The 14,710-nt window shown below is 45.4% G+C and overlaps 1 protein-coding gene across 1 annotated transcript in view; it reads left to right on the top strand.

Moving 5' to 3' along the window:
• The first annotated feature begins 3,191 nt into the window (after positions 1 to 3,191).
• Positions 3,192 to 14,710, top strand: part of ITIH5 (inter-alpha-trypsin inhibitor heavy chain 5) — a 79,225-nt gene continuing 67,706 nt past the window's right edge. Inside the window, exons 1-2 of the mRNA XM_058681949.1 lie at positions 3,192 to 3,368; positions 12,396 to 12,440. Coding sequence (XP_058537932.1) covers positions 3,279 to 3,368; positions 12,396 to 12,440 — 135 coding nt within the window. The 5' untranslated portion in view covers positions 3,192 to 3,278. The remainder of the gene's footprint in view (positions 3,369 to 12,395; positions 12,441 to 14,710) is intronic.

The following is a 14,710-nucleotide window of genomic DNA, read 5'->3' on the forward strand; positions in this document are numbered from 1 at the left end:
TTTATTACACTGACATAGTTTTCAAAGAGCAACCCGGTGGGCCTGGGTGGCTCAATCAGTTGAGCATACGACTTCGGCTCAGGTCACGATCTCACAGTTTGTGAGTTCGAGCCCCGCGTCGGGCTCTGTGCTGACAGCTTGGAGCCTGGAGACTGCTTCAGATTCTGTGTCTCCCTGTCTCTCTTTGCCCCTCTCCCACTCACATGCTGTCTTTCTCCCTCTCAAAATAAACATTTAAAAAAATGTAAAGAGCGGCCCTCTTTAGTCATGCAGATGCTCAGAAGTCACGAAGAAGCCTGGGCTATTACGGTATTGCAGATACTAGGAATTTCTGAAAGTCTCCCAAGTCATGTAGCTGGATAGTGGCTACGTCGGGATGCTAGCCCAGCCTTCTTTCCTGCCCAGCCAGCTGGGGCTCCCACCCCGCAGCCTCCCATCTCCTAATGTCCTTCATCGAATGTTCACCAAGTGCTAACCATGTATTTAGCCCGGTGCTAGAAGTTGTGGAAGATGCTTTTCCCCCAGGAATTTCTGATCCAGCTGGTAGAGCTGTCCTTGAACTAAGCATGACCATGCACCAGAACCAGGGCCTGCAGGACAGTGGGAGAGTCCCACAAGATGAAGAAAGTAAAAGTCATTTTTCTTGACGTTGGACCTTTGCAGAGACCAGTTGGGACAAATGTGGAAAAGATGGAGAGGGGATAAAGGAAGGGGAAGACAAAGATGTGGTCCCAGTTCTGTCGGAGGATCGAAATAATAGTAGCTATTGTCCCCTTTCAAAAAATGCGGCTCTCAAATTATGGAAAGAGCCTAAATGTCCATCCACTGATGAATGGATAAAGAAACTGTGGTTTATATACACAATGGAGTACTACGTGGCAATGAGAAAGAATGAAATCTGGTCTTTCGTAGCAACGTGGATGGAACTGGAGAGTGTGATGCTATGTGAAATAAGTCATACAGAGAAGGACAGATACCATATGTTTTCACTCTTATGTGGATCCTGAGAAACTTAACAGAAAACCATGGGGGAGGGGAAGGGAAAAAAAAAAGTTAGGGAGAGAGCCAAACCATAAGAGACTCTGAAAAACTGAGAACACACTGAGGGTTGATGGGGGGTGGGAGGGCGAGGAGGGTGGGTGATGGGTATTGAGGAGGGCACCTTTTGGGATGAGCACTGGGTGTTGTATGGACACCAATTCGACAATAAATTTCATATTAAAAAAAATTAAAAAGAAACGCGGCTCTGTCCCAATTCAACTTCAGTTTAAATAGTAGATATTTTTCTTCTGGGAGGGGAGTGGGGAATAGGCAAGCTTTGATTCCAGAAGATCCGGGACTGTCCTCCTTAGTTAGAAACGAGGGGAGGGCGTGCACATAATTTGTATGCTGCGAGGTTTCCGAGTCAGCCTGGGTACAGGGTACATTGGCAACCTCACTGGTAGATTGTGTTAAAGAACTAAAAATAAAAATGCTTTGACCCTTCTTCAGAGTTCTTGTTTACTAGTGGTTTGGTGTAAAACCTTGCTGGGCCAGCTGCTGTTGCTTCTTGTTGGTTGTGTGTATTTTACTGTGCCAGTGGTTAGGCTTAGAAATGATTAGCTGCTAATGCCAATGATTTTCCTTTGTTTTACAATGGCAACACGTTTTTTTCCCTTCTCCTAATGTCTTTGTTGAGCAAAGAGCATTTCAATAAGAGTAGATAAAGTAGGGGTGCCTGGGTGGTTCAGTCGGTTGGGCGTCCGATTTCGGCTCAGGTCATGATCTCACAGTCTGTGAGTTCGAGCCCTGCATCGGGCTCTGTGCTGACAGCTCAGAGCCTGGAGCCTGTTTCAGATTCTGTGTCTCCCTCTCTCTCTGACCCTCCCCCGTTCATTCTCTGTCTCAAAAATAAATAAACATAAAAAAATAAAAAAAATTTAAAAAAATTTTTTAAAAAAGTAGGTAAAGTATTTTAAGAAGAGGTATCACCATAAACTAACCACCCATTCTTTTCATTTTTCATGTTTTTTTTCTAGTTCTTATGTGTATGAATCCGTATTTTTACCTAATTATAACCATACTGTTGAGTTTTTCCTTTAGATTATACTGTAAACCTTTTTTTTGTTTGTTTGTTTGCTTTTTTCCTGTTTCCACAGACTTTGTGATTACTATTTACTGGCTGTATAAGATTCCAAAGGATGGGTGTTCCATTATTTGAGTTAGCCATTTCCCAGTTCTTAGCCACTGGGGTTGTTGCCAGCCTCTCAGTATCATTCAGCTCATGGACTTGGATGCAGTTCTTAACAGAGACAGAGAAAACGTCTTGGAAGTGATTGTCTTTTGAAAGTTGAAATAAACGAGCAGCTCTAGCTACAGTGTGTGTTTACCAGATAAAAACTTGGTGCCCAGGCTGTCAAGCCTGCGTGTGGGTGGTTGACAGGTAATTCTTCCTAGGGCGGAACGGAATTATCACCAATAGTTTGTCACTGACATACACAATGATATTTATTTTCATGATTAATAACCAAAAATTTAGAGAGACTACTACACAGGGCCAGTTCTGGCCTCTCCTTTTCTGCCCCCTTATGCCAGAACTGCATAAAAGAGGACAACATTGCTAGTACTCTCTGCATCAGACGACTAATTAGCGTCCCTTAATTTGGCTTTTATGCATCAGTGCAGGATGCCAAGGGGCATATGCCATTCTCTGGGCAGAAGTCAGAAGGTCTCATGTTGGCTTCATGCTAGCAGGTAGGGAGTGGTTGTGGTGGTATATAGAGCAGGGGAGGGAGTATATTTAACAGATGGGGGGGTATTGGTATATAGAGCAGGGGGTGGAGGGGCGGTGGGCAGTATACTGAGGGCCAGGCTGGCTACTCCCGTATCCTCCTGCGACAGGAATTTTAGCTAGTCCAGGAAGAAGCATTTCACACCTTGCTGGAGAGAAAGATTTGGGGATGGGGTGGCAGGTGTCATAAGCCCTGAAGGTGGCGGCAGAAGGCGACTGAGGGAGACGGGGCGCGGAAGGGCGGAGCTGAAGGGCGGGCCGCGGAGGGGACCGGGGGGGGCGAGCTGGCTCGCGGTGAGGCTGGCCTGCGGGGGGCCTCCTCCCTGGGGCGGTGGAGACCCGACTGGGACCGGGATCCACGCGGGGCGGGCCGGGGGCGGGGCGCGTGGGGGGCTGGGCCCGGAGGGGGCGCGGAGGCGGGGCCGAGCGCCTCTGCAGCCGCCGAGCCCGGGAGCGGTCCCTTGAGCGCGTCCCGCCTGGTCTCTGCCGCCGCGCCTTAGCCCCCGCCATGCTCCTGCTGCTGGGGCTGTGCTTGGGGCTGCCGCTCTGCGCGGGGTCGCTGGGAGAGGCCTGGCCCCGGGATGACACTTCGGAGCAAGTAAGTAGAGGTGGGAGGACCTAGGGATGGCTCTGGGCGCGGGCTGCCGTCCCTTCCCACCGGCTTCTCGTGGCGCGTGGCTGTTGGACAGACGCCCTCGGATGAGTCCTGGACGCGAGGAACGGAGGGATCACCTCCACCTCCTGTCACATCGTACCCCCTTCTGCTCTCCGTTCCCCAGTCTTCTCCTGCGCTTCCCCCTCTATTGGTCACTCTTGGCGATCGCCCGGAGGGTGAACTTCCTGCAGAATTGTGTCTGGGACTTGAAAGTCCTGAACAACCAGATCTTGGCTCCCGTTATCTGCGCGGATTTCTCCTAGTTTGTTGCGTGATGTTCATTGTTGGGAGAGAGCCCCCAGTTAATTGCAAAGTTTCTTCCTCAAGATACATGTAGGGGGTAGTGTGTTAACTACCGTCGTTCCGAATTGTTCAGGGAAAAAGCACAATCTAGGAGAAATTCCAAACTCCCAGAACCCTCCACTTTCCCCATCTGAAAGCCAGGGGTAACACGTTTCCCATCAGGTTCCTATCAGTGGGTTAGCCGTTTAAAGGTGGCCTGACGGGGAGGATCAGAACCCAAGGCTCACTTCCCCTAGTTAATATTCTGTGCGTCTGCCAGGAGTTCATGTTTTAAAAGGCCTAACCTCACAGGTGGTTAAGTCCTACATGTATGAACGCTCAATGCCATGTCTGAGGAACAGCAAAGCCTACTGAAAAACATACGAAGAGCTGAGACAGATGTCAGCCTGAAGACCTCATGGGGGAAGTGGCTGTGCCCCAGTTAGAGCAGGCAGTGCTTACCTGCACCTCTGGGTGCTGTTCACACACGCCTCATTTAAATTATTTTAAAATTGTGTAGCTTAAAGCGTGTTTCACACGATGGGAACAGGAGATAAGTAGGCTTACTTGTCCTCTTCCTTTTCCAGCACTGTGGTTTGAAGAGCAGATCTGGAAGGTGGTTACTCTCCGGTTGAGTCTGCACGTGGATGTGATTTCTGCAAAATAAACTAGGCAATCCTTCTCTTGTAGGCTTGTCAGGAGGAGGAACCAGTAAAAATTCCAGGAGGGGAAGAGGTAGAGTGGGGAAAGTGCAGGCTTTGGATCCAGAAAAGAAAATCTGGCCTTCACTTAGCCCTTTACAGTTGTGTGGCCTGGACAGGCTGTGTAATCTTTCTGGGCCTTGCTTTCTGCTTGGTCGCAGCAGAGAATACACCTCCTCTCGAGTATGCTTGTAAGGATTCAGCGGCTAGTTTGTGCAAAGGATCTGGTATGCAGTGGGCACTCAATAAATGGTAGACGTTGTTAGCAAAGTGGTTAAGGGCACGGGCTTGGTGTCAGGCTGCCTGGGTTTGATTCCTGGTCCTGTCACTTGCCAGCTCTGTGATCCTGGGCAAGTCACTGGGGGCTTCAACTTCCAATTCTTTAAAATGTGGGCACTACTAGGGTATAAAAGATTGCACAGTTAATAGGCCTCAAGTGCTTGGCCTGGTGTCCGCATTTACATTAGCTCCTGCTGCTGGGCTTGGACGGCTGAAGCTCAGAGGGAAGGAATTTGGGGTAAAGAGCTTGAAACTTTTGTGGGGGGCGGGGTGGAGGGAGGAAAGTGTGGGAGAAACTGAAACAAGGATTATATTTATGAGTTAGGAGGAGCGATGAAAGTCCCTGCATCTGCCAGAGCAAGTGGGCTTGGCACTCTAGACTTTTCCTGCACAGAGTGACATGGCTTTGGCCCCTTTTAGGGATTCTTGCTGCCTCAAACCACAGCACTATTTATTCATCTTGAAAATGACTAACTCAGAAACTGCAAGATGCGAAGTTCTATGAAAGTTTGCAATTTTACCTTTTTATCTCTATTAAAAGGTGTGTGTGTGTGTGTGTGTGTGTGTGTGTGTGTGTGTGTGTGTGTGAGTGATGTGGGATTTAAGAACACAGGCTCCAGAACCAGATTTCCTGGGTCCAAATCCTGGCTCTGCAGGTACTGGAGAGTTACTTACTGTCTGTCTGGGAGTCTCTATTTACCCATCTCGAGAGTGAGAATGATGAAATTACTTAATTAAAAGGAGTTTGATGGTTGAAAGAATTAATATACTTAAAACAACAGCACGTGGGCATGTAGTTGGTGCTTATTCTCCATAATTACGGTCTTCAAAGTTACATACAGACTTAATTGTTAAATGTAAATGAATATGTGAATTTTATGTAAATTTCAACTTACATGAACATGACCCCTTCGCTTGCATTGCAACTGCTACTTGTTATTTACCTTCATTTGTCAATATCACTAATGACACCTTAAATTCAAGCTCCTTTCTCCCCTCGGGCCCTCTGCCCCATTTGTTACCCATAGCGGGGGAGGGCTATCAGCAGTGGTCTTCAAACGCTGGTGTGCAAATAGGCGCTCAGGAGCTCATTAACTGAGGGGCGCCTGGGTGGCGCAGTCGGTTAAGCGTCCGACTTCAGCCAGGTCACGATCTCGCGGTCCGTGAGTTCGAGCCCCGCGTCGGGCTCTGGGCCGATGGCTCGGAGCCTGGAGCCTGTTTCCGATTCTGTGTCTCCCTCTCTCTCTGCCCCTCCCCCGTTCATGCTCTGTCTCTCTGTCCCAAAAATAAATAAATAAAAAAAAGTTGAAAAAAAAATTTTTTAAAGGAGCTCATTAACTGCGCAGACTCCTGAGCCCCCACACCCATCCATTTAGATCCATTAGGTTTGGGGTGGGGCTCAGGGGATCCTGATACAGATGATCCTCGGACCACACTTACAATAATACTGCTTTAAAAGAACCTTCTAGGAAATTAACGTTAAAAAGGAAGTCTCTTGTATAAAGCCAGCCTGTTACAGATGTATCTGTTTCCCAAGTTTCAAACTGATATGGCTTCTTTAAATCAGGATAGGGCTGTATTCCTCTTATTACAAAAGCAGTTTTTCATGTACAAAAAATGAAAGCGACTAATTGTTGCATGTTCAAAATGTCCCAGAGAGTTTGCTAGTGGCTCTGTGTAAAAATAATAAGAAGCAGTAAAGGATATGGGTAAGAGCACTCCGAGCCAGACCGCCTGGGTTCAAATGCCCATTCCCAGCACTAAGTGGCTGTGTGTACTTGGGCAAGTGACTTAACCTTTCTGGATCTCAGTTTCATCATCTTCCAAAAAGGATCATTACTCTCATTTGCAATTAAAGTTTTACATTTTTAGAGGTAAATAAAGTTTACATAACTGGCAGGGCCCTCTTAAAGAAAAAGTATGTCAAATTATGACCCCCAAATTAGGTGCTAAAGTGAACATTTATTTAGGATGATAAATCACAACAAATGCCTCGTTTTTATAGGCTGGCAAACGCCGCGGGTGTCTCCCATAGTTAAGAGACTGTACAAGCGAGAGGTTCTGAAGCTTATGTTTTACTAGCCTCTAAGTAATAGTAAAATAATAAACCCACTTCTGCTCTTACGATTATTGTGAGGATTAAGTGGGTTAATCCAGGCAAAGTGCATGCATTCAGTAAGCACTAAAGTAAAATGAGCTACTTTTATTGTCTTTGGACGGCCTGGTTGAATCTCTGACTTACCACCGCAAGGAAAGTCTCCGTGTGCGTACTTTCCAGGAGAACCATGGGAATCCGCCCAGAGGAAGTGACATACCCAAGGGATACGTGCAGAGCCCGGGGTAGAACCCAGGTGTGCTGAGTGCCAAAGCCAGGCTTTCAAGGACTCCTCCAAAGGCAAAGCCACTTTCATATTTATAACCTAATGGAATTTGTTTCAATGTGATTTTTATTTGTGGCTCCTGGAATAGGGATGGTGTTGAGTATAGGCTTGTGGTGACCACATCGAGTGTGGGGATGCTCTGATCCCCGGAATTGAGAATTTCTGGGAGTGTTAATTTTTTATAATCTGTCACTAGCAACCAAACCTTTGCATTCAGAAACACAAATCAAGAATCGAGACGACAGTTTTTTTTGTTCTTGTTTTTGTACTTAACTCTTTAACAAGTAAAGTCCGTAAAAGATTTTGTGAGCTCCAGGCCACTCTGTACTGTCTCCTTTATGTGCACGGGTGTGATTGGAGAATTGGAGTCGTCAGGCTGAACCGGAAGGAGGTTATTGTGGGAGAGAGTCCAGAGATTTACTTGCTCCCGAACCAGCCAGCTCTCGTTTCCTTGAGTGGGAGGGGGAGGGAGGATAGGGATGTATAGAGAACCGGGTCATTTTCCTAACCAGCACTCTTCCCAAACCTTGGATGCTCCACAGAAAGCGATCTGGCCTCCCGTGTTTCCAGGGTTTGGTTCGGAGACCCCAGCAAGTTCTCTGTTGCTAACGAGGGACTGGCTCCATTTAAGAAGGTGGGGCCGTGGATGGAGACCTGAGCTTTTTGTGGTGGTGGGGCTCCTGAATCCCCTCCTTATTTTCCTAGAGGCAAAGTCCATTTCCCTTGTTTTTCACAGGTGAAGAAAAGAAACAGTGACTTGCCTAAGGCCAGTGGCCGTTTTTGTTTTTGTTTTTTAAACCTACCTGGAAATGGTTTGGAGTTGTAACCCCAAACTAAAGTTTCTTCTTCCACGGCTGAGGTTATAGACATCCTGAATTGCAAATAGCTGAGCAGCCTGTAGCAACATTACTCGAAGGAGTAAAACTTCTGTGTGAGTCATTCAGAGTTACCTACACGAATTGTTCTCAGCCCAGGTGACAGATGGTGACTCCAGTGCCTTTCCAACTACGTTTTGTTTCAGGCCCTGTAACAGATCTCTGAGGCACTGACTTCTGAGTTCCTGGATCTTGGTTTCAGGATTGCAGACATCCTCAGGGGACGCAGGCCACCTGGTAGGTCGGTTCCTAGCACAGAGCCCTGTAGGAACTCACGACTTCAGTCCCTTGATGGCGGTGTGGCTGAAGTTAGCCCAAATGCAGTGTCCTTTGGATCTGTTATGGGACCTGGGGTCACAGACCCAGTGATAGAGCTCCAATGGAAGAGTAGAGGGAATGAACTCTGTCTTCACGTCTCTCTTCAGTCATCCTGGGTCATTAAAACATCCATGCCAAGAGGGAACGTCTGTGTCCTACATATTCTGAGTGTCTTTCACCCTGGTTAGAATTGGGTTTTGTGTTTTCCTCTCCTCCCATGCTCTTCCCATTTATGGACTTCTTGGAATGCTCTAAGGGTGTTTCTCTTCTCTTCTAATCGTGATCCAACACTGTGATACATCTTGGGGAACAAGTACAGTGCTTAGTCAAATTGTGAACATTTAAGCTGTGCCTGTCATCTTACCTAGAGCTAGGCTAACTGATGACGTAGATGGGGGATTCTAGACTCCAGAGCCGTGACTGTTAGTACTATATTCTTTGCACAAAGGAAATCTTCACCTACCCCCACCTCCTGGCAGTGAGTGCTGCTTGGTCCATACATACTGGAGAGGCCGTGGTGGATCTCTGAAGCTGTTTCTCAGCATAGTTCCTGTTGAACCTGATTCTCCGTCCATTTCTCCCGTCCTTTCGTCCACTCCCCAAACCCCTACCTGGCTGGTTCAACTGTACCTCCATCGTAAAGCTTCTCATCGTTATTTGCAGCCTAGCAAATTCTACTTTTTTCCGTTTCCTTTGTAACTTACAAAAACGACCCTGTCTGTTAAGTTGTCATGAGCACAGTTCTTTCTTTCAAGTTATATGGTATGGTCCTCGATGGCAAGGATCCTGGCTTATGTTTCTCAGTAAATATTGTGGCCTGGAAATCTTCTGTTCTGATGCTTGAGAAGGAAGCTCAGCTCCATAGGAGCAAAGAATCTTTTTGGAGCTCTCTGGCAAGTCTATGGTTTGGAGCCCCAAGCTCTTGAGATTACTGTTCGTGGCAGCCCTTGACAGTGAGCTGGAGTCAGTTACATATCTGTTCTTGAACCCCACTCCCAGGGAAGCACTTGAACAATAAGAGGGATCAGGAATCCCTAACTAAAAACAATGCTGATGACATTGGTGTGATTTCCAGAGCCGATCCTAGCTGGCACCAGGAGTCTGTCTGTACCGAGAAGTTTTGATTCTGGTTCAGTCTCGTTTAAACTTGGACTGAAGTGTTGCCATAGCGATCCCCTGAGACATAAGATAGTCATCTCAAAAATGAAAAACCAACTTCCCTTGTTCTCCTTAAAGCTTGTTTATTTTCTTGGAGAACTTATTTTACAGAGGAGGGAACTTCAAAGAAAATACTTTAGATCAATCACAGATCATAATACCTGGGAGGGGCTGGGCTTTCCCTCTGACCAGCGCTATGTTAAGCGGTCCCCAGCCTATTCCACAGTTTGAGGAAGGGAAAGACCTGAGATGAACCTGTAGAGCTGGTGGAGACCTTGCCCAGAAAGCTTCCCTTGGAGAGTGGCTCAGACATCACCCCTCATTGTAGAAAGAGAAATCAGTATCATCCTACTAATTCTTTGGTTCTCATTTGGAGTCAGGGTGGTGGGTGTCAACCTAAATCCTGTGGTATTTCTTCTGTTCCATGCTCTGTAGAGTAGGAGGCTCTATAATGGCTTATAATGATAATTTATAATAGCATATACACATATATATATTTGTTTTTTTCAAGGGAGATCAGGAGAGGATAGGGATTAAAACAGTTACTGTTATGACTTTAGTTTCCTAAATGGAAATATCTTTATTGCTTTTTTTTTCTTTTTCCTGTTTCGGAAGTAAAACGTGAATTTGTCAAAATGGGACATAATACGGGGAAGTGTAAAGAAAAAGAGTTCAGCCACCCACAGGTAACAGCCATTACATTTCGGTATACATTCTACACATAACACGTGACTTACACACAACGAGATCATGTTAGATGTGATGTTTTGTTACCAGATTTAATCACTTAAAATGTGTCATGGATTTATTAATCAGGATAGGCTAGGTCACTGTGTGGTGACGATGTCTTAAAAATCTCAGTGTCTTAGATACCAAACATTTATTCCTTGCTTGTACAGCTCATCTGTCCTGGGTTGGTGGGGGCCACTGGGAACTTGGGCTCGATGGGGCCACTACCATTTCCAACACTGCTGATTACTGTGCCAGAAAGAAAAAGCAGTTCTGTAGGATGGTCCACTGTAATTAAATCACTTAACCCAGAAGTGACAAATGTTACTTACATTCATAACTTCTTGGCAATAGCTCGTCACATGGCCCTGTCTTCCCACAGGGACCGAGGAAACGCAGTACTTCTGCAGATAAAGATTCAGTAAAATGAACATTTATTGATGTATGGATACACATCATTATTTTCTGTAGCTGTATTCTAATTGATCTGTGTATCATAATATACCTAACCAGACCTCTTTTTAAGACTATTTTAGGCTATTTCTAATTATTAGCAATTGTTTTAAAAGTTGCAAAGAATTTTCTTATTTTTTTTCTGTTATTTGTTTTCTCTCATGAGACTTTTCTATTAAGTAGGGTTTCTAAATCAAAAAACATGCCTACTGGTGTGAATGTAAAAATGTTGCAGACACTTTGGAAAACAGTTTGGCAATTTCTCAAAAAGTCAAACTTAAATTTACCGTATGGCTCAGGCACTCCCCTCCTGGATATCTATGTCCAACACAAAGACTTGCATGTGAATGTTTATGTAAATTTAGCATTATTCACAATAGCCAAAAAGTGGAAATAACCTGAATGTCTATCACCTGGCGAACAGATACACAAAATGTGGTCTATCTATAGAAAGGAATATTATCTGGACACAAAAAAGGAATGAAGTACTGATAAATGCTACAACAGGGATGGCCTCGGGGCACCTGGGTGGCTCAGTCGATTGGGCGTCCAACTTCAACTCAGGTCATGATCTCTAGTGAGTTCGAGCCCCCGTCGGGCTCTGTGTTGACAGCTCAGAGCCTGGAGCCTGCTTTGGATTCTGTGTCTCCCTGTCTGCCCCTCCCCGACTTGTACTCTGTGTGTCTCTCCCTTTCTCTCTTTCAAAAATAAATAAAACATTAAAAAAAATTAAAAGAAAACAGGGATGACCTTGAAAAGATGACGCTAAGTGAAAAAAGCCAGTCATAAAAGACTGTGTATCGTATGAGTCCATTCCTGTGAAACGTCCAGAATGGGCAAGCCCACAGGGACCAAGTAGATTAGTGGTTGGGAGGTGACAGCTAAGGGGTGCAGGGTTTCTTTTTGACATAATAAAAATGTTCTAAATTGATGGTGGTGATGGATGTACAACTCTGAATATACTAAAAAAAAAAACTAACCCGTACACTTTAAGTGAATGAGTTATATTTGTAAATTACACATTGTAGAGCTGTTAAAAAAAAGATACTCATAAAGTCTAGGCATATTTTTCAAGCTTTTGATCTACATTATCAAATTGTCCTCTAGAAAGGATGATTTATTACTCACAACAGTTGTCGTTAACACTTTATTTAAGCAGTGATTTGCTATGAATGATGTTCAACAAGCAGCTAATAAGACTTTTAAATTAGTCCAGAGTGGCTGATTAATTAATACAATTTTTAATGAGGATTTTATCACCTTCTCATGCCCCTCTTCCACATGTGAGAAAGTATGGTTAAACCAGAAAAAATACAGTAAGAAAATTCAAGGTAAATTCGGTTTTGCTTGCAGAGTTTCCTCAAGTTTTGAGTTGAATAATTGAGCCCATCAGAGTAGAACTGAATACATTTACTCATTGTAATAGACAAAAAGAGCTTTATTTTCAAGCCAGGAATACAGTGAAACAGAGCACAGACATTCTGATGAATTATTTCTTTTTATCATTTCATACTTAATTGTTGTAACAGATAGAAGAACTCTCAGGTGAGGAGGTAGTGACATCATGGGTCAAGCAGTCAACCAGGAGTCTGGGGGCTGAATTCTAGTTCTGGCCTGGCAGTGACTTAATTAAGGGTCCAATCTTAATTTCAGGGTGAGTAATTAATTAATTTTCAATCTGCTTTTCAGGATGGACAATCCCTTCTGTAGGTTTGGATCGGTTTTAACCCCCCTCAGGTAATTCATTTAAGAATGGCCTCACAAGCCTATTTCATGGCTTTTTTCTTCTTACAGGTTGGATTCAGGGGACCGAGGCAGGTCAGACTGTTGCAGAGGCTGGTACGTATACTCATGGTGCATCTTCGATGTCCGTCCCCTCCTGTCGTGCGTGTTTTGAACCAGGCCCTGGCTCTGCTGGCAGCTTTCCAAAGCTTGTAAAGTTGCATGTAGAAGAATCCTGACATGGGGGCGCCTGGGTGGCTCAGTCGGTTAAGTGTCCGACTTCAGCTCAGGTCACGATCTCGCGGTCCGTGAGTTCGAGCCCCGCGTCGGGCTCTGGGCTGACGGCTCAGAGCCTGGAGCCTGCTTCCGATTCTGTGTCTCCCTCTCTCTCTGCCCCTCCCCCGTTCATGCTCTGTCTCTCTCTGTCTCAAAAATAAATAAACGTTAAAAAAAAAAATTAAAAAAAAAAAAAAAAAAAAGAATCCTGACATGAAACAGCGTAGCTTTTACAAGCCTTTCTTTAAGTGAACTTTTCTTTCCGGAAAGAGACCTGATTATTTCAGAAGGGCTCTGAGGACAAAGTTTGGGGTTTCAGAGCCTTTAAAAAAAAGAAACAAAACTTAAATTAACCTATATATTTAATGGCTTTCTTACACAAGAAATAAAGGCTTTGTTGTGAAGTAAACAACTAAAGCCAAGAAGTCACATTCGTATGTGGCAGCTTCCTGTGATGGAGCTGAGCACGGCTCTCAGCGCATGTTGGGGCTCTCAAGTTGGAATTTGGACACGTGATCAGGAACCCTAAGAGCTTACTTGACCCAGACTCGGTTCTTCCTTACCACTGCGGGTGCAGGGCCATATTGGGATGTGGGGACACACCTACCGGCTCTGGGATGTGGATTCTGCAACAGGTCCTCAGTGGGTAGGCATCTATCCAGGGCCTGTCTACACTTTGGTGCTGTGTGAGTCAGTTCTAGCTTTAGCACGACCGCCGTCACAATCATTCCCATCTTTGCCGGACTGGGGCGTTGTGTTCTTGTTATTCTTTGCTTGGCTTCCTCCCCCTTCCTTCTCCTGATCCTCCCAAGTTTATTAATCTCGTAGTCATTCTTTCATGTTTGTCTCCATGTTTGCGTGATTATAGACAGATGAACATAAACATTGTTTATCCAGAATTGTGAGGAGTCTGGATTTTCCCCGGTTTACAAGCCAAGGAGTTAGTTTGGTGCCATTGCATGGATGCTGGCAGAGTACAGGAGACTCCCGGGTCAGAGACAGAGGGCGATCGTTGCTCACAGAGTAGCGGTGTTGTGACAGTCAGAGTCTGTACCATTCCCGGGCGCAGTTCCCATATGGTCACACGGAGAGGGCCTGATGACACCTACACACGGGAGGAACTCTGCGCTTGGGACCCGGACTCTTTTATGAGGACTAAACCTGCCTGATCTTTGCCCCTCGAGGGGCACGTTCTCTTTATTGTTCTAGATCTTAATCCAGCTTCCCCTTTGCTCTCTTCCAAATCTGTTCACTGTCCAAACATCCTTGAAAAGACGGTTCAAAACAAACGTAGCTAGTGCCCCTGCTTGAAAAATGTGCAGAAATAGCAGAGACTCATGGAAAATAGCCTCCTAGCGAGACCTGTACACATATTCATTCATTCATGCACACATCCGTGCACACGTTCATTCCAACTAAGAGGGTAAGCGTTTTTTTGAATGCTTACTATCTACCCTGCACCGCTGTAGACACTGGGAATACAGCAATGAACAAGACAGACAAAGGCCCCTGTCTTTCACAGAGCTTGAATTCTAAGGTGGGGTAGAGATAGACGAAAAAAAGACAAAGTGAATAAATAAATGACAAGTGTATGAGTAATGGAGAAGATGACAGGTGCCACTGAGAAAAAGAACGCACCAAGAAGACGGGGGAAACATAGACATTTGCAGATAGGAGATTTCTGATCATTGCTTTCAAACAGTGGGATCATATGATGATGGCTAATGGTGACCGAGGGCTAACTGTGTGCCTCCACGTGTCATAACTCAGTCGCTCTTGTCCCGTTCTTTGAGACATTACAGATGACGAAGCAGAGACTCAGAGGGACTGAGTAACTCACCCAAGACCCACGCATTTGGGGAGGTGGGGCAGAGGCGGGATTTGAGGCCCATGTCTGGCATCTGTGTGTGCTCTTACCTAACACAGCACCCCGCCTTCTCAACTACGTCTCTTTTTTTCCATTTCTTACTCTTCTCAATCCACAGTTTCGCTTGGCCTAACCGTATCCATTCTTTTCGATGGTGAAAAATATTCCATGTCGTGGGCACACCGTAACTTACGAAGCATTCTGCTCTGGATGAGCTTTAGATTTCTCTCCAGTTTTTTGTCTT

This window comes from Neofelis nebulosa, chromosome 8 (genome assembly GCF_028018385.1).
Source record: "Neofelis nebulosa isolate mNeoNeb1 chromosome 8, mNeoNeb1.pri, whole genome shotgun sequence".
NCBI classification, from domain to species: Eukaryota; Metazoa; Chordata; class Mammalia; order Carnivora; family Felidae; genus Neofelis; species Neofelis nebulosa.